The following is a 24,327-nucleotide window of genomic DNA, read 5'->3' on the forward strand; positions in this document are numbered from 1 at the left end:
TCCATGGGCACCACACGTATAGCCTTCTTCTCCAAGAGAGACGTTATCTCGCCCTGGAGAACCTCGGCTGCCTGACCACTCGCTTGCGAGAACGTTCCCACAAGTGGGAGGTCTTCTGGCAAACTGTAGTTTGTAACCCTTCGAGATGGTGTTCAACACCCACGGATGAACACCACAACGATTCCACTCCTGTAGACACAGTGCCAGAGGGGTTGAAGCCAGCTCTGGACCTTTTTGTGGTGGAGCGGCGCCCCCTTCGGTCAGAACCCGGGCCTGGGGCCTCTGTCCTGCAATATGGACCTGGGGCTCTGGGGCTGTGACCACGGCAGTTACACTTGTGTTTCGGCCGACAGCCCTGGGCCCTCTCGAGGGCCCGGGCTGCTGGCCCATCCCCTTGAGTTTCGAGTGACGATTCAAAAGACCGGTTTCCAGTAGAGAACACTGCTTTATTAAGAAAAGTGGTGGCACGGAAAAAACTGGAGAGACATTTATTTCCAAGAAACAAGTCCTCTTTCCGCCTACACCAAGCGCTTCCGGCATGAGGCCCGTGGCCACTATGCTGCGCTTCAGAGAAACTCGGGGAAGGGTGGGGGAGACAGTGTCCGATGTCTCCCCGTGGGGCAGGTCTGGTTATTTCGCCTTCCCGCCAGGTGGCCCTCTTGCCCTGGCCCCTTTGCGGGGGCCGCCGGCCGGAGAAGCCGAGGGGCGCCTGGGCCTGTCGGTCTTCTTGCGGCTGCGAGGTGGGCGGGAAGTTGAGGACGCCGCTGACGGAGCCCTCTGAGCAGCGGGGACCTTGAAGGCGCTCCTCCTGGACCTGGAACGAGCGTCCCTGTCCATGGTGCGCCCGTAGGTCGGCCTGTAGGGCTGAGCCTGCTTGGGTCGTGCTCCAGACGCCGGGAGACAGGCGCCGATGACCTCCGTGTCATTCTTCGTCTGTCCGTCGCGGGAGCGCATCTCCTCGAGCATGGACGCGAAGAGTGTCGATGTGGAAACTTTCTGTTTCAGAGGGGTACGTCCCACTTTGGGGGACAGCTCCAGCCACCTGGCCCTCTCGAGGACCAGGAGTCTCGCCATGGTTCCGCCCACCATCTCCGTCTGGGCCTGAGTGAGACGGAGGAGCTCAAGGTGCAGGCGCCTCAATTCAGCCATGTGGTCGGGGGTAGGCTCGTCTCCCGCTTCCAACAGGACATGAGACGCGGACCCTTGCAGAAGGGTCGCGGCGTTCAGTGCTCTGGCCGCAGTTGAGGCGCACTTATAGGCAGCCTTATTAATTTTGGAGTCGTCCTTGTCCGAAGGCAAGGAGAAGTCCGGGTCCTCATGGAAGACATTGGGGTTGACACCCATGAGCCATCCGGCAAAGGACTTGTCCATCGGCGGCATGGCCTCGAGGCCAAGCTGCCGTTGTCCCGCGCAGTCCAGCAGCTTCATGCCTCCGCCCAGGGAGGCGGAAGCCGAGTAAGGCTGTCCCCAGGATAGCATGAGGGATTTCAGGAACCCGTCATCGACGGGGATCTCAGCCTTGGCCTGGGACTTCGCTGGGTTGCCTCGAATCTTCTTGCGAAACTGTTCGCATAGGGTGTCCTTAGCCACCGGAGGTTCAAGACTGGCCGGCCAGACCAGACCACAGCGGATCGTGGCCTTCTTGAACAGATCGACTATGTCAGTGTTGTCATAGTGGAGCTGCGGTTCAGCCGGAGCAGCTGGAGCCGTCGGAGCTGCAACGGTGTCGGCCGATGCAACTCCAGCAGCAACTGGCGCTGCAATGGGGGCGGCGACAACGGCCGCTTGAGCGGCCATGACGACCGGAGGTGGCTCTGCCACCTCGGCGTCGCCCTCGTCGCTGCTCTCTTCATCATCCTCCCCCTCATCGGAGGTGTAGGAGGATGCTGAGTCCTGAGGTGAGGACTCCCCAGAGTCCATCTCAGCGTTGTCCACTCTTGGAGCCTGCACCACGTCTGCGTTGTCATCCGCGAGAATGACAACGTCAGGGGCGTCGGGGAGTGGAGCGTCCATGTCGGCGGACCACTGCCTGGCTCCTTGTCTCAGAGCGTTGTTGTAGGCCCTCCGTGCAATAGATGTTGCAGCGGCGTGGGCCGCGTCTGCTAGGGCGCGACGGCGTCGACGACGGGCCTTGGTCGGAGACTCAGACATCTTAGAAGCTAAGATGCACGTGGAAGCAAAAACGAGGCAAGAGGGGCCGAGTTAGCAGGCAGCCACGAAATTCGTGAACAAAACAAGCTCGCCGGTTTAAGAACCCGGGTTACGTACGTAACCTCCAATTCTAATAACCAGTCCTACAAGGCTGCGTGCCTGTAGGCGCCGAGTTGGTAGGTTGTCACGTTACAGTGATGCAGTGGGTGTTGCCACTCACTGCATAAGACGCCACGTGCGTGTGGAAGCTGAGAATAGAGCTATTGTTAGCTTCTATCAGAGACGTCACACAGCGTGGAAACCAAACAGTATTATCACTAAGTGCTGTTCAGGTTAGTAGGCAGCCACGTAAGTGGAAGCTAGGACAGGGCTATCTCTAGCTGCTGCAAATGGATCGTCACTTTTTTCTTGTAAAGCCAAGAAATACGTGGACAAACAAGCCACGAACAAGGCTCGCTGGTTTAAGAACCCGGGTTACGTACGTAACCTCAAATTCCAATAACCAGTTCTACAAGGCTGTGTGCCTGTAGGCGCCGAGTTGGTAGGTCGTCACGTTACAGTGATGCAGTGGGTGTTGCCACCCACCGCATAGGACGCCAGTGCGTGTGGAAGCTGAGAATAGAGCTATTGTTAGCTTCTATCAGAGACGTCACACATCAGAGACGTCACACAAAGTGGTGGCCAAACAGAAATATTACTATATCCTGCCTAGGTTACCACTCCGTCGCGGGCTTGAAAAGCCGCGAGACGTACGTGTGTCGGCAAGGGCGTGCTATTAATAGCCGCCGCTAACGCCGCCGCACGTGTGGAGGCTAACAAAGGGTTGCACCGCTTCTAGCTCTTCACACGCACACACGTTCGAGGGCCACGCGGTCGCGGGCTTATGAAAGCCACGGGACGTATGTGTGGAAGCTGAAAGAAAGCTAAGATAGCTTTATCAGACCGTCACACAGCGTGGAAGCTTAAACAGAATAAAATTATGCTGCTCAAATCACCGTCGCGGGCTTGGAAGAGCCGCGAGACGTAGTGTGTGGCTGGAGCGGGCTGTTAGTAAACACCGCTATGTAGTAGCCGCCGCTAACGCCGCCGCACGTGTGGAGGCTAACAAAGGGTTGCACCGCTTCTAGCTCTTCACACGCACACGCACACACGTTCGAGGGCCACGCGGTCGCGGGCTTATGAAAGCCACAGGACGTATGTGTGGAAGCTGAAAGAAAGCTAAGATAGCTTTATCAGACCGTCACCCAGCGTGAAAGCTCAAACAGAATAAAATGATGCTGCTCAAATCACCGTCGGGGGCTTGGAGGAGCCGCGGACGTAGTGTGTGGCTGGAGCGGGCTGTTAGTAGCTACCGCTAAAGCCGCCACACGTGTGGAAGCCAAGGAAGGGTTGCGTAACGCTCCCGGCTTCTCACACGTTCGAGACAGAATAATTTATTAGTGTGTGGCTGGAGCGGGCTGTTAGTAGCCACCGCTAAGCCGCCACACGTGTGGAAACCAAGGAAGGGTTGTGTAACGCTCCTGGCTCATCACACGTTCGAGACCTTTAGGTCCGCGAAGGTTTGTGTGGAAGCAGAAACCTGGCTGTTGCTAGCCACGGTACAGACCGTCACACAGGTAATAAGGAAACCAGCTAGGGCCGCGAGCCACTAACGGACTGAATTACCTCCAAGTTAATGTTAACTTAGTTAAAGAAAGTGGACTCACCGACTTTCTTCCTCTTGAAGCCTCTGGGATAAGCAGTTTCCGCGGTACCGAGAAGGCTTCTCGTCCTTGTGGAAATAAATCAGATACTCATCCGTGAGGGAGACTTCGTAGCGCCGTGTTATACACGTGAGAAGAGAAAAACGAATGGAGACGTGACGCTGAGGGACGCTTATAAGTGCACCCGGCGGGCGGGGTCTTCAACGTCATCACGTCTAAAGTCCCAGCCTAAAGTCTGTGAGTTTATTTGTAGTGCTTCTGTGTTTACGCCAGGGGGCGTCAACTCCCATAAGTGAGCAGCCTTGCGAAGCTGTTATTAATAGAACCACTTAACTGTATTGTTTTCAGTAGCATATTTGATTGTGTTTTCCCGGGCTCTTTGTAATGTCACTGCGTGATCTTGTAATCATCTCGTTGTGTGTGTGTAATTTTACAGGTAGAGGTGAACTCCAGAAAAGGGGAAGATGAATGATGGAAGGAACTGAGTGAAACGCTGATGTAAAGTCTGTGGACATGAAGGTGGACATGAAGCTGGGGAGAAGCCGAGGTATCAGTTCGGTCTGGAGGCATTGGGAACATTTCGCTCCATCAGTCAGAGGAGGTAAGGTGATGGAAGGACATTTTCCCAAGGCCAGCGTTAGACGAGCATTTTTGCCCTTCCCCCAGCTCGCCCACTGGTAATGTTGAGAGAAGAATGTTTCCTGTCATAACTACATACGCTTCATTTTCTGTGCACGGTAGGTACGAAGTGGGTAAGGTGTATAATCATGTGACAATGTCTACTTAACTGTATTGTTTTCAGTAGCATATTTGATTGTGTTTTCCCAGGCTCTTTGTAATGTCACTCCGTGATCTTATAATCATCTCGTTGTGTGTATGTCATTTTACAGGTAGAGGCTGAACTCCAGAAAAGGGGAAGATGAATGATGGAAGGAACTGAGTGAAACGCTGATGTAAAGTCTGTGGACATGAAGGTGGACATGAAGCTGGGGAGAAGCCGAGGTATCAGTTCGGTCTGGAGGCATCGGGAACATTTCGCTCCATCAGTCAGAGGAGGTAAGGTGATGGAAGGACATTTTCCCAAGGCCAGCGTTAGACGAGCATTTTTGCCCTTCCCCCAGCTCGCCCACTGGTAATGTTGAGAGAAGAATGTTTCCTGTCATTACTACATACGCTTCATTTTCTGTGCACGGTAGGTATGAAGTGGGTAAGTTGTATAATCAAGTGACAATGTCTACTTAACTGTATTGTTTTCAGTAGCATATTTGATTGTGTTTTCCCTGGCTCTTTGTAATGTCACTGCGTGATCTTATATTCATCTCGTTGTGTGTGTGTCATTTTACAGGTAGAGGCTGAACTCCAGAAAAGGGGAAGATGAATGATGGAAGGAACTGAGTGAAACGCTGATGTAAAGTCTGTGGACATGAAGGTGGACATGAAGCTGGGGAGAAGCCGAGGTATCAGTTCGGTCTGGAGGCATCGGGAACATTTCGCTCCATCAGTCAGAGGAGGTAAGGTGATGGAAGGACCTTTTCCCAAGGCCAGCGTTAGACGAGCATTTTTGCCCTTCCCCCAGCTCGCCCACTGGTAATGTTGAGAGAAGAATGTTTCCTGTCATTACTACATACGCTTCATTTTCTGTGCACGGTAGGTACGAAGTAGATTTTGCATGTTCTCCCCAGCATGTTCACTTTGGGTTTCCTCACACCAAACAACATACAGTGTGCAGTGGACAGAATCTGGAGGAGTAATATCAAAAAATGTGTTTTTCAAAAGTCGGCCTCCTGGTGGCGCTATAACAGGCCGTTCTGGAACATTTGGGGCAGAGGTTCATCGTTGGCACCCAGGGAGTGTGTGTACAAAATTTGGCATCGACCGGGTTAACGGTAGCGGTGGCCGGAGATTAGCTGGTTTGAGTTGAAAACGTTCGCTCTGAAAGAATATATTTTCAAAGATTAGCGCCACATTTTCACGATTTTCAACCCCAGAATGGGTTAAGACATTTCAAGCCACCAAGGAATGTGGTTCAAATCTGATCACAAAAAAAATGATTTCCATGAGGATGTACACCGTTGAAACTTTATAAAGCCACTCTGATTGGTTTAGGACAATTATCTGATTTGGACTGACATGGTCTAAATAAAAAACTACAACATGATGTAGCAGAGTATTTTTGAGTTGTATTATGAAAGCAGTCTTTTTAATAGTGTTTTGTAATTGTTTTACTAGGCTTCTGTGGAGAGACGCATGCTAGCCAAGTATCTCATGGAGTTGACGCTCCTTGATTACGCCATGGTTCACTACAGGCCCTCTGAGGTCGCTGCTGCTCCCTCTGCCTCTCTCAGCTGCTGCTGGGTGGCCTGCCATGGGTGAGTTGAATAGAATCATATGTTGGCTTATTATTACAGATAGATAGCTTGACATTTTGTCTTTTGATTTGAGTAAGTTTTCAATGGCTTACAGACTACTATGTTAACAGAGACAGATTGCACCGCACATGATGATCCTAATGATTGTTTTTCATGTGTTGCAGACTCCTACAGACCAGGATTACACGACATATGATGAGGCTCACCTGAAACCAATAAGCACATCGCCAAGAATGTCGTTGTCAGCGAGGGGAATACAAATGTCCAGGTGAGTTGGCACACAAAGGCACTATATGGTTGGGGACGTTAGTATAAATGTACCGTAGGTACATGTTATTTAGACAGATGCTAGGTTCATTTGTTTACCAGGCATTCTATAGTTTCTATTTACAGATCTTTTATTTTATTTTTATATTATTATATTGTTCAGACCCATGATCCTATTGAGACACTAGCTCTCTGCATGTGGTGTATGTTTTTACTGTAATTGCTTACTTTAGCTTGTTGCTCTGGACAAAGGGCATCTGCTAAAAGCCTAAATTGTAAATTGGAGTGTAATGCAGTAAGATGGGGATGTTTACATGGATGAATATTGAATACTAAAATGTATATTCTCCAATAGGTTTAGTATAATGTAGTAGCATGTAATGGAGGAGTTAAATAGGGATGTTTAAATACATGAGTCCCTCTACACTAGGGTTAGTGTTAGTATAATATAATGGTGTAAGCGTCAAGATGAAGTACTCGGGGAGCAAGCTGGATGTCACTCAACTTTCTGAGCTGCAGTCATCTACTGTGAAGAGCCTAGCTGCTCCCCTGCTTGGCAATCCCTGAGGTTGAATCAGACATGCTGCCTTTCTTTGATATACATTATACATTTTTTTCTTTCTGGGCTATCCCCTCCTATGCCCAGCCTTGCGAACACAAACACTATGATTTGATTGGCTGATCACCCCATAGCGATGGTTTGATTGGCTGAGCAAAGTACATATTGAGGATAAAAAGTGAAGACAACTAAAGTGATTGGCCAGAATGACATTTGTGATGATTTGATTGACTGAGCACGGAATGTGATTATAAGAGCCCCCTCACTCACACAAGTGTGATTTATTTGTATATGTCTGCTCCTTCAAAGTTGTCGGCATTGTGCAGCTGAAATGTAATCCAATCATTCTCACTTTAAAGTTTACTTCAAAGTACTTTTTGTCAACAAAATCAGTTTACTTGTTGATCCTGACATGTGTTAATGGCGACCACTCGAGGGGTCGCGATCCCCAGGTTGAGAATCCCTGGCAGAGAGTTGATCACGACTCCACATAACACAAAAGTTGCAATATGCAACTTTAGTGTAAGTAATATTCATAAACATTAACATTATTAATTTTAAGTTATTACACTATTATTACTACTACACGTATTACACTATTAGACTATTAAACTAGTACACTACTACACTTATTACACTATTACACTTATTAAACTATTACACTTATTACACAACTACACTTATGACACTATTACACGAGAAACAAAGAAAGCTGTAAGTTAATTAAACATATGTCTACCGGTATATTATTGTTATGCGGCCAGAATTATAGCTACGAATGACATCCTGGTTTTATTGATTGTTGTTGCTATTAAATTGTTCTATATGCCAAATTATATGCCATCAAATTGTGGAATGCGAACAGCCATAAAAAAGTGTGGATCCTTAAACCGCTCTTAACTTTAAAGGAGCACTTATAGGTGGCTGAAATTCTGAACTGGCCCCTGCAAAAATCCAAACCTATGCTCCAAACTGTTTAATGTACATATTTTCTTTTTGATTACTACTCATTTACACGAGGTTTTGCATAGGATAGCGCGGCTATAGCCTATGTCTGCATTTAAATGTTTTGATGAATTGAAGAGACTGGACCCAAATGGAAACAAGCCATAGTGCTTTCGTGTGTTCCTTTTAGCATTGTATTTGTATTAAACTGTACTTATTTGCTTTTTTAAGAACTGTTATTGAAGTATTAAATCAATCAATAACCCAGGGAGCTTTTCAGGAGAGATACAGTGGGACATTGATTAGCCTCGGAAACCCAGGAATAGATAGACAGGATTGAATAGAACAGTGGTTCTAACAGTGGTTTTAAAAGTGCACAAAGTAATATTTATTTACAATATAAACAATAACTTAATTAATCATGTGGGGTGTGTTAATCAGTGAAATCAGTAGTGTAGGAGAGTGGACGTGAGCACACTGGGAATACTGGCCAGGTGCTCCCAATGCACTGATTGGCACCACAATATCCCAACCTGCAAGTCGTGAAGACGGTACAGTACAGACCCAGGGCTGTAATAAGGTTTTTAATAATTTTGGTTGGATTGTTTTGTTAGAGAACCAGGATGACAGGACCACTTAATCCATTTTCTAACTCATCTTCCTATAATTGGTAACCCTTCTTCCTATAATTGGTCATTTGTAGGGTTTCTGTCCTGAAACAGAGTCAATATGTGCTTGAATCTTAATAATAACCACTTTAATGAATTCCTTGGGTCCAAATTAGCCTATATAGAAACATTTGGTCATTTCATATTTGTCTCTGTATGTTGGTTCTGATTCTGAAGTGAACATATGGTATTTTATCTACATCATGGTTCGTTTTGGGGATAGGTGCAAGAAAAGGGTTTAAATGAACCCCCAATTGTGACATTATTTGACCTGGGCAACAAGAAGACATCTTCACTAGACACCATAAGGGTCCTACAAAGCATGTGGTAAAAAAAAGAATACACCTCAAACATTTTGTACAAAGATTAGTATATTGTTGTTATTTCATGATGTACGATGATAAGAGTGCCTCTCAGCGGGCTCACTGACTGATCACATCACCTGTCTCTATGATGTCAGCCATTTCCAAATATAGAGTTTTATGTCGGTCTTACCAAAATATGGAGGTGAGTTCCAGGTTAGCCTATAAATACTTTGCAATAGCTTGTGGACTTCATGTATAACTAAAGAGACTTTGCACACATACACAGTTCCTTTTGAAAATGTTGACTCTACAGGATGGTCAGGTCAACGCAGAAAGAGAAAATGAATTAAATTCTGAAACATCAAACAATAGTTCAGGAACTAACGCAAACGATGTAAGTCCGCTTTCTCCTGGGACCACCTTACCGCTTGGAAGTAATACATCTGCAGCAGACGACCAACAGAAGCTGCTTACATTCTTGCAGTTTCTGAAAGAGAGAAAATTGATAAAGACTGCAGAAACATTACGCACAGAAACAGGTTTATCAGAAGTAGAAGTTTCAAAGGGTCTTAAGTCTTTAAGTTCGGGTGGTATTACAGGAGCCGCTGATCCAGAAGATGTGGATGAAAACTCACTACCCAGACAGGTATCAGTCTCATCCTCTACTGTCTCGGCCAGTGCAGCTCAAAGGACATCAAAAGGATCCACTAGGACTGGAGAGGATCAACCAGACCTCAGTCATGTGCTGTCATGTGCATACGGCCAGCAGGGGGATTCACGTCTCTACGAGGTATATTATAGCAGCCTAAAGAGGTTCATAGAAGAAAGCATCCTGGACTGCCACAGAGCAGAACTCTCTCAGGTCTACTATCCACTCTTTGTCCACATGTATCTTGAACTGGTCTACAACAATCATGAGAATGAGGCTAAGGCCTTTTTTGAAAAATTCAGTGTGAACCAGGAGTGCTACTATGAGGATGTCCTCCGTGTTTTGTCCGGGTTTTCTAAGAAAGAGCACATGCTGGGCAACAACACTATGCTGGACTTCCGCACAAGCCAGTTTGTGCTACGCATCTCCCGTGACTCGTACCAACTGCTGAGGAGGCACCTGACGCAGGAGCATCAGGAAAACCGGATCTGGAAAATCATACAGCAGCACCTTGACATCGAAACCTTTGATGGCATGCCACGCAGCAAAGCCCAGATCGACGCCATGTCAGGGAGCCTGGCTGGCGAAGCTAAGCGAGAGGCCAATAAGGCTAAGGTATTCTATGGACTGCTGAAAGAACCAGACATTGAGTTGCCCATTGATGAGGAGGATGAGGAGGTGGATAATGAGGAAGGTAAGCCTAGGAAAAAGAGAGCTAAGAAGGACGGCACGGGTTCCAAGAGCAAGAAACAAGACCCTAATGCACCCCAGCTGCCCAAAAAGATACCCTTTCCAGAGCTGAAGGACTCGGACAAGCTAGACAAGATCATGTCCATGAGGGAGGCCACTAAGAGGATTCGACTTGGACCAGACACACTTCCTTCTATATGTTTCTACTCTTTCCTCAATGCATACCAAGGATTGACAGCAGTAGACATCGCAGATGACTCTAGCCTGATTGCCGGTGGCTTTGCAGACTCCACTGTACGAGTTTGGAGTGTCACACCCCAAAAACTCAGAAGGGTTAAATCCGCAGCAGACCTTTGTTCAGTTGACAAAGAGTCTGACAATGTTCTGGAGATAATCATGGATGAAGACTCAGCCAGTGAAACTAAAACCCTTTATGGGCACAGTGGTCCAGTGTACGGCATCAGTTTCAGCCCAGACAGAAACTACTTGTTATCGAGCTCTGAGGACGGTGCTGTTAGGCTTTGGAGTCTGCAGACCTTTACCTGTCTGGTGTGCTACAAAGGTCACAATTACCCAGTGTGGGACACCTGCTTTTCCCCCCACGGATACTACTTCATTTCGGGTGGACATGACAGAGTCGCCCGTTTGTGGGCAACCGATCACTATCAGCATCTGCGGATGTTCGCCGGTCACCTTGCTGACATAACTTGCACCTGCTTCCACCCAAACTCCCACTATGTTGTCACAGGCTCTGCGGACCGTACCATTCGCCTCTGGGATGTCTCGACGGGGAATTGTGTGCGCACCTTCACTGGTCACAAGGGCCCAATCCATGCCCTGGCTTTCTCTCCCAATGGGAAATTCCTGGCATCAGGAGCCACTGATGGCAGAGTTCTTCTGTGGGACATTCCTCATGGTATGATGATTAGTGAGCTGAAAAGCCATACAGACACAATTTACTCCCTCGCTTTTAGCAGAGACGGGGAGATCCTTGCTTCTGGTTCCATGGACAATACGGTTCGCTTGTGGGATGCAATGAAGGCATTTGATGATGTAGAGACAGAGGACTTCACTACGGGGCACATCCACCTAACGGATAACTCTCAGGAGCTTCTGTTAGGCACTTACATGACCAAGTCCACAGCGGTAGTACACCTGCACTTCACCCGGAGGAACCTACTGCTTGCTGCAGGGGCATTCAACCCATGTGGAGGCTAATTTGTTTTGAATCAAACAACATCATTAAATAGATAGATAGGAGGCATATCCATATATGGGTATGATGACATCAGCGATCTCCATGTAGCCTATGGGCATAAAACGGAGATCTGCATGGTTGTCCAGAGCCACAGATCGGGTTTATCACCAGATATGTTCTTACCTCAACATAACGATAATAGCTTAATAATAGCTACGATGCTTTTTGAGGGGCGCCGGCCCCTCCTATGTCGAGCTTTGAGGGTTGAAGCTTGCAAAAGTGTGTAAACACAAACATTGAAGACAAAAGTGAGGACGCAAACTGTCATTTGCCAGAATGAAATGATGTATGGTGACGTATGATGATGAGAGCGCCCCTCACTTTACACAGGTGTGATTTTTTAAACCCACTTTGAATGGAATGTGTAATGATTTTTTTTGTTTTCAAATAAGAAATAACCTATGTATGGGGTTACAGTAGTGGTTAAACAGATTTTTATGCAGGGCCCACTATAGAACCCCCCTCCAGGACTCCTGGGGGTGAGAAAAGACTACAGCAGTAGTAAAAAATCACACCTGTGTGAAGTGAGGGGCGCTAATATATTAAAGTCTAACTCATGTTTATTAGGTGATGTAATGGTGATGTATAAAACAAATGGTGCCAACACAAACATTAAACGCCATTAACATTAAAGAGACAATATGACGTAATGAGGCACATTATGACTTACATTTTCCCTTCATTGTTAATGGCGTTTACAAAACAAACATTGAACTAAAGACAAACATTAAACCTGTGTACTGTCAAAAACAGTTACAACTAGAAAATTTGCAATTCTGGGGAATTGCAAGTGTGTTTGGTTACGATGTAAGATGACCCACATGATGTCAATAAAACCAAAATTTAATAAAAACCAAAACTTTCAGGTTTCTCAAATTAAAGTAGGGCAATTACTATAGTGTGGCAACCACACTATTGACGGAGGTGTGCCGTTAGAGTGTCCGCCCTGAAAAATGGGAGCCAATGCCTCCCTGCTTGACACTCATCAGCATCAATGGGTTGGAGCGGGGGTCAAATCTACTAATCAAATGATTCCCGAGCACGGCGCGGCTGCAGCTCACCGCTCCAAGAGATGGGTCAAATGCGGAGAACAAATTTCACTATAAATCGTATGACTTTGACTTTGAAGTGGTTTTGTTGTAAATGGGTTTGGTCCACCAATATGTAAAAAGTTGGTTCATTTGTAGGGGTGTAACGATAGTAACTGTATATCGATATGTAAACAGAAAATATCGTGTTGTTTGACTTTGTATCGTAGCTATCGTTTTAAAATGGAGATAATCGGTATCGAATCGCTTTGTAATGTAAATAATTTTATCAATACTAAGTATTTGTGCATTATATTTAGCAATTTTAAGAAGAAAAAATAAAAAGATAGGTTTAATTACTTTTCCATTCCATATAGCTATACACTTGGTCTATCGATACATGTGTGTATTTTCTCTGTTCATGTCAATGGTGTGGGTTTGTCCATATGCGTTCAAATACAATGTCCATATATTTGCCAGAGAAACACTGTGTTTACTCATTTATATCCATAATTATACATATAACCTGCAATATCCACAAGTTTCACACATATTTAATGTATTTCCTAAATAGTTACTGTATCGACTTCAAATCATTGTATCGTATCGCTATAATGAACCAATATCATCCATGTTTCGTATCGTCAACCATGTATCGTATCGCTGTTAAAATGTATCCTTATACCCCTATTCATTCGGTTTGGTTCGCCTGATCGGGTTATTTTACACCCCTATACTAACAGAGATAGATATCGATATTAATAAAACGTAGACAGGTGTGTATACACCCTATTCAATTATCTTCCCTCCTGGTGAAGAACAAGTAAGACACCATCAATATATTTCTTTTTTTTTAAGATATTTTTTTTGCGGCTTACGCCTTTTATTGATTTTTGAAGGGACAGACAGTAGGCTGACAGGAAACGGGAGAGAGATGGGGGGATGACATGCAGTAAAGGCCGTGTCGGGTCCGGGAGTCGAACCCGCGGCACACTGCGACTGGATTACCAGTCCGGTGCCCAGACCGTTACGCTACGGCCTGGGCCACCATCAATATATTAATCCTTCTTTAATACATACAATCCCATTGAGATAAAGTACTGTAGGACAAACCTCCAACCTCATCTCGGGGTAAAGGAATAAGTAAGTTCTTCCTATTGCTCACTCGCTCTTTGAACTCCATGTGGAGGAGGTGAGAGTGTTTGGCCCCGGTGGTCTCTAGCTCTGGTTCATAGCTTCCCCCGGTCCCAACATCATAATAATAATAATCTTTATTGTCCCTGTCACGGTCCGTGACATGTTATGTTTTCTTGTGTACCTTTTATTTTGTAGTAGTGTTTTGTGCCTTCCTGTCTGCCCCTGTAGTTCTGTACCTGCCTTGTCTAACCTGTGTTGTGATCAGTCTTTGTTTTCCACCTGTGTCCTCTTAGTCTCCCAGCCAATCCCTTTCTTGATTTGAGTTTTGTTCACCTGTGTCTAGTTATCCCATGTCTATAAGTATGCCCTTGTGTTTTTCAGTTCTTTGTTGGTTCGTAAATTATTGTCAGTGTATTCTAGCTCCTCGTGATTCCTTGTATTCTCCTAGTCCTAGTGTTATGGCCTTGCTCCTAGTGTTCCTAGTTTATTTTCCTGTTCCTGTGTTTGTTCCTGCTCCTCTGGTTTTTGGTTAATAAACCACCGTGCACTCGACCTGCCTTGTGTCTGCCTCATCCTCTGCCTTTGTCCTGCGCTTGGGTCCTACACACCTCTGACTCTGATCGTGACAGTCCCTTCCAGTGTACCCGTGTACCCCCACGATACCAGCCTACCAGGAGCCTGTTTACTTAAATATCACATTGATTGGAAAGGCTACGGAGGAAACAAAGCCTACACAAAACTAATAAAAGCTCTCAAATGAAATGAACACATAACTCATCGCTACAAAAATGATGTGTGCAATGGTACTACAAGAAATTGTTTCCAAAGCTCACACAGATTGGTATGCACTGTAGACGTCGTAGTCAATGTGATCAAGTTGTATCTGACAGATACATCTTGACCTCACACAAATTGGTACACATTATCTGTGGAAACTGCAGGCGTCATGTATTGGCAACTGTCTATCAAACCTTTCGCGGCCAGGCAGAGACCTGCGCTCTGAGGAGTACACTATTCTGTAGTGCAAGTTTGTTTTTTACCTTGGTCTATGTATTAATTAGTGATTCTACTATACCCCCCCACACCCCACACACACACACACACTGGTACAACTGTCTTTGTCTTGACCTCCACCACTGACAGAGGTCAATTTGTCTGCCCCCAAAGGTAGACAAGATTTGTAGCAACTTCTTGTAACAACAAATGTCATGGAGAAAGGAAGTTATGAACTCTAAATCCTTTTACAACTTTAAGGATCTGTGCCCACATGTAGGCCTACAATTAAAAAAGAAAAGCACAGAACAAAGTAAAAACAAACACATTGTGTATGCATTCGATTTTTATTGAAGAAGGAAGATATGAATAGGTAGCCTTTTTAAGGCTACTCGCATATGAACAAAAGCTGAACGATTTATTTATTCAGAATACAAAAATACACATCTCAGTGACTCCAAATTGTAATAAATAGTTAACCATGCATTATAACCATAAAAAGGCACAGAAAACAGTCACTTAGTAGTCATAGAAATGATCAACTACTTTACCAAAAATCATCCAGATATGAATACATGGGTGACAACTGTAACATTATATTCAAAATGTGAAAACACAATACACATTATCATTTAACCCTAGGCAATAAATATGCAAATGTTGTTTATACCTATGATATTTTTAGAAATTAAAACTGTGCCATTGTAAACATAATGTAAACAAATTAAAGTTGCTTCTCACCCATCCTGTTAGAAACCATGTCAAAGTCTACAGGTTAACCTGTCCTATGAGATCCTTGTGTGGGTGGGTTTGGTTGGTTTTTGAAAACCAGGCAGTATGCAGCATTATTTACAAACCACTGGGGGGGGGGGGGGGGGGGGAGCTCAGAAAAGTAGGTAGTTGGCAACTTCCACTTTCTGTGGAAAAGTCTTTATCCTGGCGCCTAGAGTTAGACCAACACACCTTTCTTACTTAGCTGCGCGTCAGCGTCGGGCAACGGCAACAACCTATCTTTGGCTGTCACAATGTGTCACACGTGTCACAATGCAACGTGAGCTTGTAGATCTGCTATTTTCCGTGTGTAACACCAGCGCACAACTAAGTATAAAATCAGGCATTACCGAACCAATCAGACACGTTGGACATACAGATACCATGACCATAATATACAGAGCTTGGAAAACTGTGTCAACTGTGTCAAAAAGGAATCGCTTTTCATTTGGTGACTGAAAGGGTGGATGTTTAATGGGGGGGGGGGGTTAGCCTGGCATGACCAGACTAATATCACTGTGTAGATATATTAGTCTGGAAGATTTATCTCCGAGGGGCGGTTACAAACAGATTCCAACGTCACAGCAAAAATGTCTCACTTTGAATAGTGGGCTATGATTGGTCACCCACAACTCTGGGGTGAGAGAAATGTAATTCAAACTGAGGAGTGCCATGACCAAACTCCACAGGGATTTATTTTTTCCTGTTGCAGATTCGTTTGGTTTCCAGGCTGGGGGGTGGGGGGTTGCAAATGTAATGAAAACCACATAGATCGAGGCAAGCTTTATAGCAGCATATCAACAACTGCTCTCATTAAAACACAAAGTAACAGAAAGCCCTCAAAGACAACCCCTACATCTGGACTAGTCTACTTTAACCCAGGCTGTTGTAAAGGAAAGTGGCTATGTGTACTCTATAGGTCCACTGTGTCACCGGCAAGTAAAATGATGAATATGGATCTACTGAATGAGTAGAAGGCCTATAGGCCTATACTGCAGTTCTGTCCAGTATTTGAAACTAAACAAAAAACTAAAAAACGTAATTTTTTAGTCAGGCAGTGGTACAACTTAATAGACAAAAACTAAAGAAACAAATTTGTGTTTTATAGTGGCTACTACCTATGATTTTCAATCACCCCTGTTAATTATGTAATTTACGTCTCTGAAATAACTTACTAAACATTAGACATAGTAGGCCAACTTCGAGTATAACTTAAAGTTCAATGAATAACCTGGTAAACCATTGTCTTACATATCGGTAAGCAATTTTAGAACAATTCCATTAGATCATGTTGGGACAAAACCTGGGATGCAAAGATGTAATAATGTGGGCACCCTCTGGTGGAATATCAACAACATTGATTCACATCTCTGTTGTTGCAATCCTATGCCCGGATCACATTTTGTATTCAATTGTATATATACCCTATTCAGGGGACAACTCAGGGTGGTGCTAACTTTAAATAAGTACTGTATAAACAAAAACCACAGAACAAAACAAAAATAAAAAGTTTGAATCATCATCTTATGCGGGAAGCATTAACAGACAATAATGGTCTTGATATGGGCAATATAACTAACGATCATATTGCTGTGAGGATGGACAAATGAAATATTGGACCATGGATCAAAAAAACAAACAAAAATAAATAAATAGAGGTGAATTGAATTGCTAAAATCAGTAGCCAATGATATGCATACAGTTGATGATAGTACAATTTGCCACTGTTGTCACACACGCACGTGCATGTGGGAATACACACACACACACACACACACATTCCCTCGTGCACACAGTAATACATAGTGATACATATGCAGTAAGTACTTCATAGCACAACAGTCACACCTGCCCATTCTAATCATCCACTGACACAGACCTACTAAAGGAGAATGTTCTCGGAAGCACAGAGGAACAAGGACCTAAAAACTATAACAAACTGATGGAAGAAGTCTGCAGTCAGTATAAGAATTGAGCAGTCCATCTATAATAATATGGGTTCATCTGGATCCTCAAACCATGAGGAGGACTACAATCTTAGAGTATACTCTAAGACTACAATGTACAAAAGAAAAGCCCCGCCCCCACGCTTTCAGTTTCGTCCCACTAGGGGGGGTTTACCACGTCAAAGAGCTGCAGAGGACAGTCAGATACTGTATCAAAATAACACAAGAGAGAAAATATTGCACCATCATTAAAATACAACAGCATCATCATCATGTACAAGAGATCAGAACGGAATCGATAATCCACGATCGGTGTTGTGGTGCAATATACACATTCCTATGTGTAAGCTGTGTACAATGCACACCATGTCAGCAATTTACAAAGGCATTAGACTACAACACTTAGTTTGCATACACCGGTATACTGTATATACAGTGCATACTATATATATATATATATATATATATATATATATATATATATAGTATGTACACACTTAGCATCACATATACAAATATACCCTGTAATGCCACCGATCTTACAGAACAGGAAAAGTAGTGTTCTATCAACATTTAACTTGTTGCAATAAAAACAGAAGAAGCTGCACTTGAGCGATTCTTACACAGGTTTGCAGATCAACTGCTCTTCTATTGTATTTTTAGAAATCAAAATCTTACCTCCTAAAACCATTAAAATAGTGTAATTGTGTGAAGTACTGAACAGATGTTAAATTGCTAAGTTAAAAAGTTGAGGTGAATCTCTTAATTCTGTGAATGATATGAGGATTTGCACTTGCATAATGCAAGGAGTAAAAAGTGCCTTGTCAAATATTACTTAAAAAACTACAATATATATCGGCTTGGCTTCAACAACCTATGATGAATTGTATTTATTTTATTATTATATATTCTTTTCATTTGCTCCCAATTTAGTCGTTAAAGCGGTACTATGTAGCATTGTTTCAATGAATAAAATCTCACTTTGTCCAATCTGTATGGTAGAATATGTCAATACGATATATCTTATACAATTGGGGTGGTTGTATTTTGTCCCCGACCTTTTACTAAGACATTTAGATTGTGTCAATGGTCATGTTTCTCATCTGACACAAATTTGGACTTGATCGTCAAGATTCAATTCAACCAATTCAACCTGAGCAAGCAAGCTATTGTCTCAATGGTAAAAAAATTATAATAATCTGGAAACTGGGTTCAACTTAGAATCTGGGGTTGAAGAGGAAGGTTATATAGTGCAGATATAGTTCACGCTCCAAATGACTTTTTTCTTCTATTGATTACTCACGCCATGGAGATCTGAAATCATGGATATGTTTTTGTTTTTGTCACATTCCTAAGGCATCATTTTCCCACAGAACACAGGTCTGTCTATCGAGAAGACCCGCACTACTGTGTGACTGTGTATGCGCCAGGCTGCGACGCGCTGCACAGCTGAAAGAGCAACATGTCGTTTTAGGCTGGTTTAGAACCAGATTATTACCAGATTCTTATTGAAAACACCTGCATACAATCATGGATTCCTCACCTGTTTTTTTTTTTTAAATCTCTGAAATAATCAGATCTCGGAATTATCGGGTCGCTAAGAAAAGAAAGAAAGTCGGAATGGCTCGGAATCGGACCAAATTGTCACGGGGGTCCACTCGAGCTCAGTGTCGTCATTTGAAAGAAATCTTGGAACGGGTCGGAAACGGATCAAATCTCACAGGTCCATTTTGGGTTCGCGTCCATCACCCGTGAACAGCTCTACTACACGTATACTCCCAATGGAGACACAAGGGAGACTATACTGCTGGTCATCAAATGATTGGCTTAGAAATGCGACAAAAATAAAAGTCCAAAAAGTCTCCATGGGGTGAGTAATCAATAGAAAAAACTAGAGGTTGGCCTCGCCATCTCGCTTCCCAACTGCGAATATGGGCAACTGTGTTTGTTGGAGCGGCCCCACCCAAGCCCAATACATTGTGGAGGATTCCAACCCCAGTCCATGGTGGGAATAAACTTAATCCCTGATGGCTCCTTCCAAAAATGTCAATTGCTTCCTGACTACTAAACCCCGCCCCCCATATCATTTGTAAGACATAATAACATCAAGGAATAAAATATGTTTTGTCTGAAGAGGTGCTTTCTGCGCTACGTTGTCAGATGGTTCGGTTTGGAAGAGTCGTGGACATTCACTTTGGTACTGATTTTCACATCAACAGAAAACACGCGTCAACTTATTATAGCTATAAGGATTTCTAATAATTATACCTCTTCAATGCTGTTTTAAGTTCTTACAATGTCTACCGATAAAGCACATTTCACACCGAGTGACTTTGAAAATATGGCACTTGACACAAGTCTTTGACACATAATCATCATGCAAATAAAATAAATAAAAGCTATAGAAAAACATCAAGCATGATTCAGACCAAAAAAAAGGATGCTTTCAGTAGTAACAAATGGCATCGTAATACTTAAGTCATATAAAACTTGTTCAAGTGTTATTTTTGCACACAGAAAAAATCAAGACATTAACCATGCAATTAAACATAGTATATAAAGTTGAGCGAGCGTAGCATGCGACAGCATTTCACCTCTCTCCTCGGAACACCGCAGAATACTGTCTTGACTCTCGACTGTGACATTACAGCTCTCTCCACCGGTTCCCATTGGACGACACGACCGTCGAAGCTTCCTCGAGCTGTGCTAAAAGCCTCCATAGCTGTCTAATGCGACCAGGCACGGAGCCAGTAAGCGTCGCCAGTCCACATGTTATGGAACTGAACTTCATTGTACATACACAGCATCCCACAGAGAACACTCATCATGGAAGTCCCAGGTTTTGCTACTCTGACTTTGTCGTCTTGAAGTGGACAAGCCAGCTGTTGATGATGCTGGGTTTAGTTTGCATACCTGATTCTGTGCTGTGAATGGAAATTAAGTCATAAATGGCTTCTTTTTAGTCAACATTCATAACTTCTTTTTGCACTTCCATTAACTTTCATACTCGTCAGCTATCATTTTGGCACTGAATCACGCATACAGACACACAGACGCATCTCAGTCAAAACTCTTCCAAGGCTTTCTCAACACACGGACAGATGAAATGCTTATCATCCTTGGAATACCGAGCTTTTCCCATGCTGCCTTCGGTGCTTTGGTGCCCCCCAGCCTCTTCCAGTGTGGTAAAAGAGGAAAGCTTGTTTCCCCTTTCTCCGGTAGCTTGTACTTCGGTGTTAGAGGTCAACCATGGTGGCCTTGGCCAGGTCCTTAGTTCCCTGGAGAATTCTCTTCATATGACCCACTTTCGATATCCCCAGATCCTGCGGAGAGAGAAAAAGACTAAGGACATTGTCCTGATCCACTGCAGCCATGTCACGCCGCGCACACATGCACAGTCCCACGCATCATGCACGCACACGTTCTAGCCTCAACAGCATACAAAAAATGTCATTCCGGTAGCCTATATAACTAGATACTTACTTATGGTTTGCAGCTGATACCCAATCTTACATGATCTGTGGTTTAGTTTAATTCAATGTATTTACACGTCCACTAGCTCTACTGTACATGAAAGTACAGAGATATGTACTGTAACTCGAGTACAATTTTTGTCAACATTTTTGTTTATTCATCTGCAGCTAACCTACTCGTGTGGATTTAGCCATTTACTGTAATGGTGAGCCCCACAGTCGACACTTTTAAGAGAAGACTAAAAACTAAAAACCTTTTTTTACCAAAGCATCTTTATAGCCTTGCCCTTATGTTTTAAATGTCCCCGTTCTATTGCTGTCTTTAATGGTGTGTTGTTTCTTCTGCTTTTATTCATTTGCTGTAGCACTTTGAGATTCTGACGAATATAAAGTGTGTGTGTGTGTGTGTGTGTGTGTGTGTGTGTCATCATGGTAAAATGTGGGCCTTGGAGAACGTAATGTAGTGGGACCTACTACAGTAGCGGTTTTCAGTACAGTAGTCTGTAGACAGATGTTGTCAACAGATCCAGACCGAGACCCCCACTTTACACCATACACTACAGACCGATTTGGTGTCGCGCGTGGTTGATTTTCATTACATTTTTAAAACGGAAAAATATGATACATTTCAAGTACAGTTTGCTATGGGCCGAGAGGTCAGGAAGGATGCATGCCTCGCATTATGCTTAAATGACATAAACCACGTGAACCACTAGCACTCCTTTTCTGGGGCGAATATGTGGTGAAAATATCCGATCTACAACCTGGCAACGTGACATGATGTGAGCTTGTAGATTGGATATTTCAGCGAAGACGTTTGGTGTGAGGGCAACACTGATCAACTAAGGCAGAGGTTCCCAACCACTGGTACTAGTACCACTAGTTGAACTTGAGCCCCCCTCTGGTGTGGCCCACAGGGGGGAGAAAAAAGACAAAAGTGGGATGGAACAAAATGTATTTGAAATAAACAAATAATACATGTTATTTAATATGGCGGTAACAAATATCTTCTTAGGTGGTTCTTCAGTATGAAAAGGTTGGGAACCCAATGCTGTCGCAGGGTATGAGTAGTTAAAGCAGTGTTTGATCTGTGATACCGTACTGTAAATACAGGATCAAGTGAAGCCTCCTTTCAGAGTGCGTCCGTTGCTTTGTGTGTAGCATACCAGTTTCACACCACACTGATTCCAGTGGTCACCTCCTGCCTGCAGTTCAGACCACCTCAGCTTAGCCAAACGCAGTTCCAATGTCAAACACATGCATGCACGCACGCACGCACGCATGCACGCGTACACACACACACACACACACGCTGGCCCAACCTCGCACCTTAGCCTCAACCCCATCCAGTCTAGCCAGTTTCAGGCTAACCATCCCGATCCATCATCGAATCCCACCCCATCCCAGGCCGGCCTGAGTGTCACCCAGAACCTCCCAGAACCTGTGCCCCACACTTCCTGCCAGCAGTGGCCGAGAGTTCAGCACAACTTCAGCGAGTCATAATAACGAGACAGTATATGGCACTAAAAGCAGCACTCAAGACAAGAGGAAGCCAAGCAGAGCAGTGCAGCACAGCGCACGCAACAGGGGGAATAGCGGACAGGCAGAAGAGTATACCAGAATCACAGACATCCAGAGGGAAATGAGAGAGAGACAGAGTTCATTGGAGGGGTATATAGGGTTCATATACAACAGTGAGTTGTGAAAAGGGGTTGTGTGTAAATCGGTTACCTTCAGGTCCCTTCTTTCCAGGTGCAGCAGTTCGGAGCCCCTGATGTCGTGGCGGGTGAAGTTGTCCCTGTATTCTCCCAGGCTCAGCTGGTCCAGCCAGACGCCCACCTCCTCTGTGCCCCACCTCTCCACTACACACACACACACACACGCACACACACAAACGCAGAGCAAAGAGGGGCTCAAGAGTGCCATGTATGCACGCACGCACACACACACACACGCACGCACACACTCTCTCCTACATGTCGTTGATCTTAATTTATACTTCAACACACGACAGTATTTGCTTTTATGAAAATCACCGGCTTTCAAATGAAAAACACGATTTGACAACGTTTTTCACCTGAAAGCCAGTCAATGACAGCCATGCTGCAAATTATAAATTAGGTTTTGGCATAATCACTTGTCCAATTCTCTCTCTCTCTCTCTCTCCCCGTCTCTCATTGAGGTACACCTCAGGAGCTCACATTCACACGAAAAGCCACAACACAGCCACACCATCTCACACGGGAGGAGAACTTGTGGTACAACTGGAGAGAATGAAACCAGGGGAAGAGGGAAGGAAGGAGAAACGGAGGAAATGGGGAACAGGGCAAGTAGTGGTGGCAGCTGGCGGAAGGAGGAGGGGTTAATAGAGCCAGAGTCGGGTTCATTACAAGGCGCTGGATAGAGGCGTTCCAGAGAAGCTTGAGGGCATGCAGGTTTTCCACCAACCAGAACACAGAGAGGGAGTAGGAGGTAAAAGGGAGGCGGAAGCCTGTGCAACCTGCAGACGGGTACGTCCTAGCCAATCAACGCCTTCCCCAGATGACCGAGCCAATCGACGCCTCCCCCCAGATGACTGAGCCAACCAACGCCTCCGCCCAGATGACTGAGCCAATCAACGCCTCCCCCCAGATGACTGAGCCAATCAACTCGGTTGATTTTCACCGACACCCCCTCCCCGACCGCAGCAACACAACATAACATCATAACATCATTTGCTGTGTATGCAAATAGACTTATTTGTAATAGATTACGTACACGTACGCTGTATACAGTGCTATATGCAACACAGTGCTATGCAACACATTCAACCCAAGGAAACAATACGATGGTGTGCTCTCTCAAGTGACCGCGGACACTGGACAGACAGACAGACAGGCCGACTGGCGTCCAGGCCTGAGTGGTCCGTTCTGAGCTGAAATGAAAGCAGGTCCACGCGTACCTGACTGGGGGCTGGTCTTCTTCGTGGCCTTCTCCTTCTTGAACTTGGGCACTATACGGAACATGCTGCTCCGACTGTTCCTCTTGCCATACTCCAGAGAGGGGTCCTGGCAGTGGCACACAAGCATAATTAACCTATAGCCTTTCATTTAGCCACTTGCATGTACAATTTACAATTTAGGCATTTAGCAGACACGCTTAATCCAGAGCGATGTACAGTGAGCAAGGACAACACAATGTTTACACATCAAATGCATAGAAGTAGAAATCTGTACATTGAAACTATACACACTATAAGATGCCAGGTCTACAAATGACCTCTGTCTACATAACATGCTATCTAAGTTACAGTTTAGCCTTTGCATAAGCTTGCAAGGTCATCTAGGCTAGGGCAAGTGCTACGGGCTAAGGTGGCGTCTGAAGAGGTGAGCCTTTCGATTAAGGCAGGAGATTAGGAGTGAGTCTGCAATTCTAA

The 24,327-nt window shown here is 44.7% G+C and overlaps 2 protein-coding genes across 5 annotated transcripts in view; one reads left to right on the forward strand and one right to left on the reverse strand.

The window, feature by feature from the left end:
* Nucleotides 1-6,146: 6,146 nt before the first annotated feature.
* Nucleotides 6,147-11,524, forward strand: LOC310866995 (transcription initiation factor TFIID subunit 5-like; the record flags this gene model as incomplete). Its single annotated transcript, XM_083776789.1, has 2 exons — nt 6,147-6,223; nt 9,646-11,524. The coding sequence occupies 2 exons, from the start codon at nt 6,147-6,149 to the stop codon at nt 11,522-11,524; spliced, it is 1,956 nt and encodes a 651-aa protein (XP_083632915.1).
* Nucleotides 11,525-16,869: 5,345 nt separating this feature from the next.
* Nucleotides 16,870-24,327, reverse strand: part of dgkh (diacylglycerol kinase, eta) — a 74,556-nt gene continuing 67,098 nt past the window's right edge. For 3 of the 4 annotated variants that reach the window (XM_083776336.1, XM_083776335.1, XM_083776338.1), the window contains 3 exons: nt 23,854-23,959; nt 22,644-22,774; nt 16,870-20,762 (listed from right to left, as the gene is read on the reverse strand). In XM_083776336.1, the coding sequence (XP_083632462.1) occupies nt 20,676-20,762; nt 22,644-22,774; nt 23,854-23,959 (324 nt within the window). In that variant the 3' untranslated portion in view covers nt 16,870-20,675. The remainder of the gene's footprint in view (nt 20,763-22,643; nt 22,775-23,853; nt 23,960-24,327) is intronic. The other variant, XM_083776337.1, reaches the window with a different exon arrangement.

This window comes from Protomyctophum parallelum (assembly GCF_964188405.1).
Source record: "Protomyctophum parallelum genome assembly, chromosome: 11".
Lineage (NCBI taxonomy): Eukaryota > Metazoa > Chordata > Actinopteri > Myctophiformes > Myctophidae > Protomyctophum > Protomyctophum parallelum.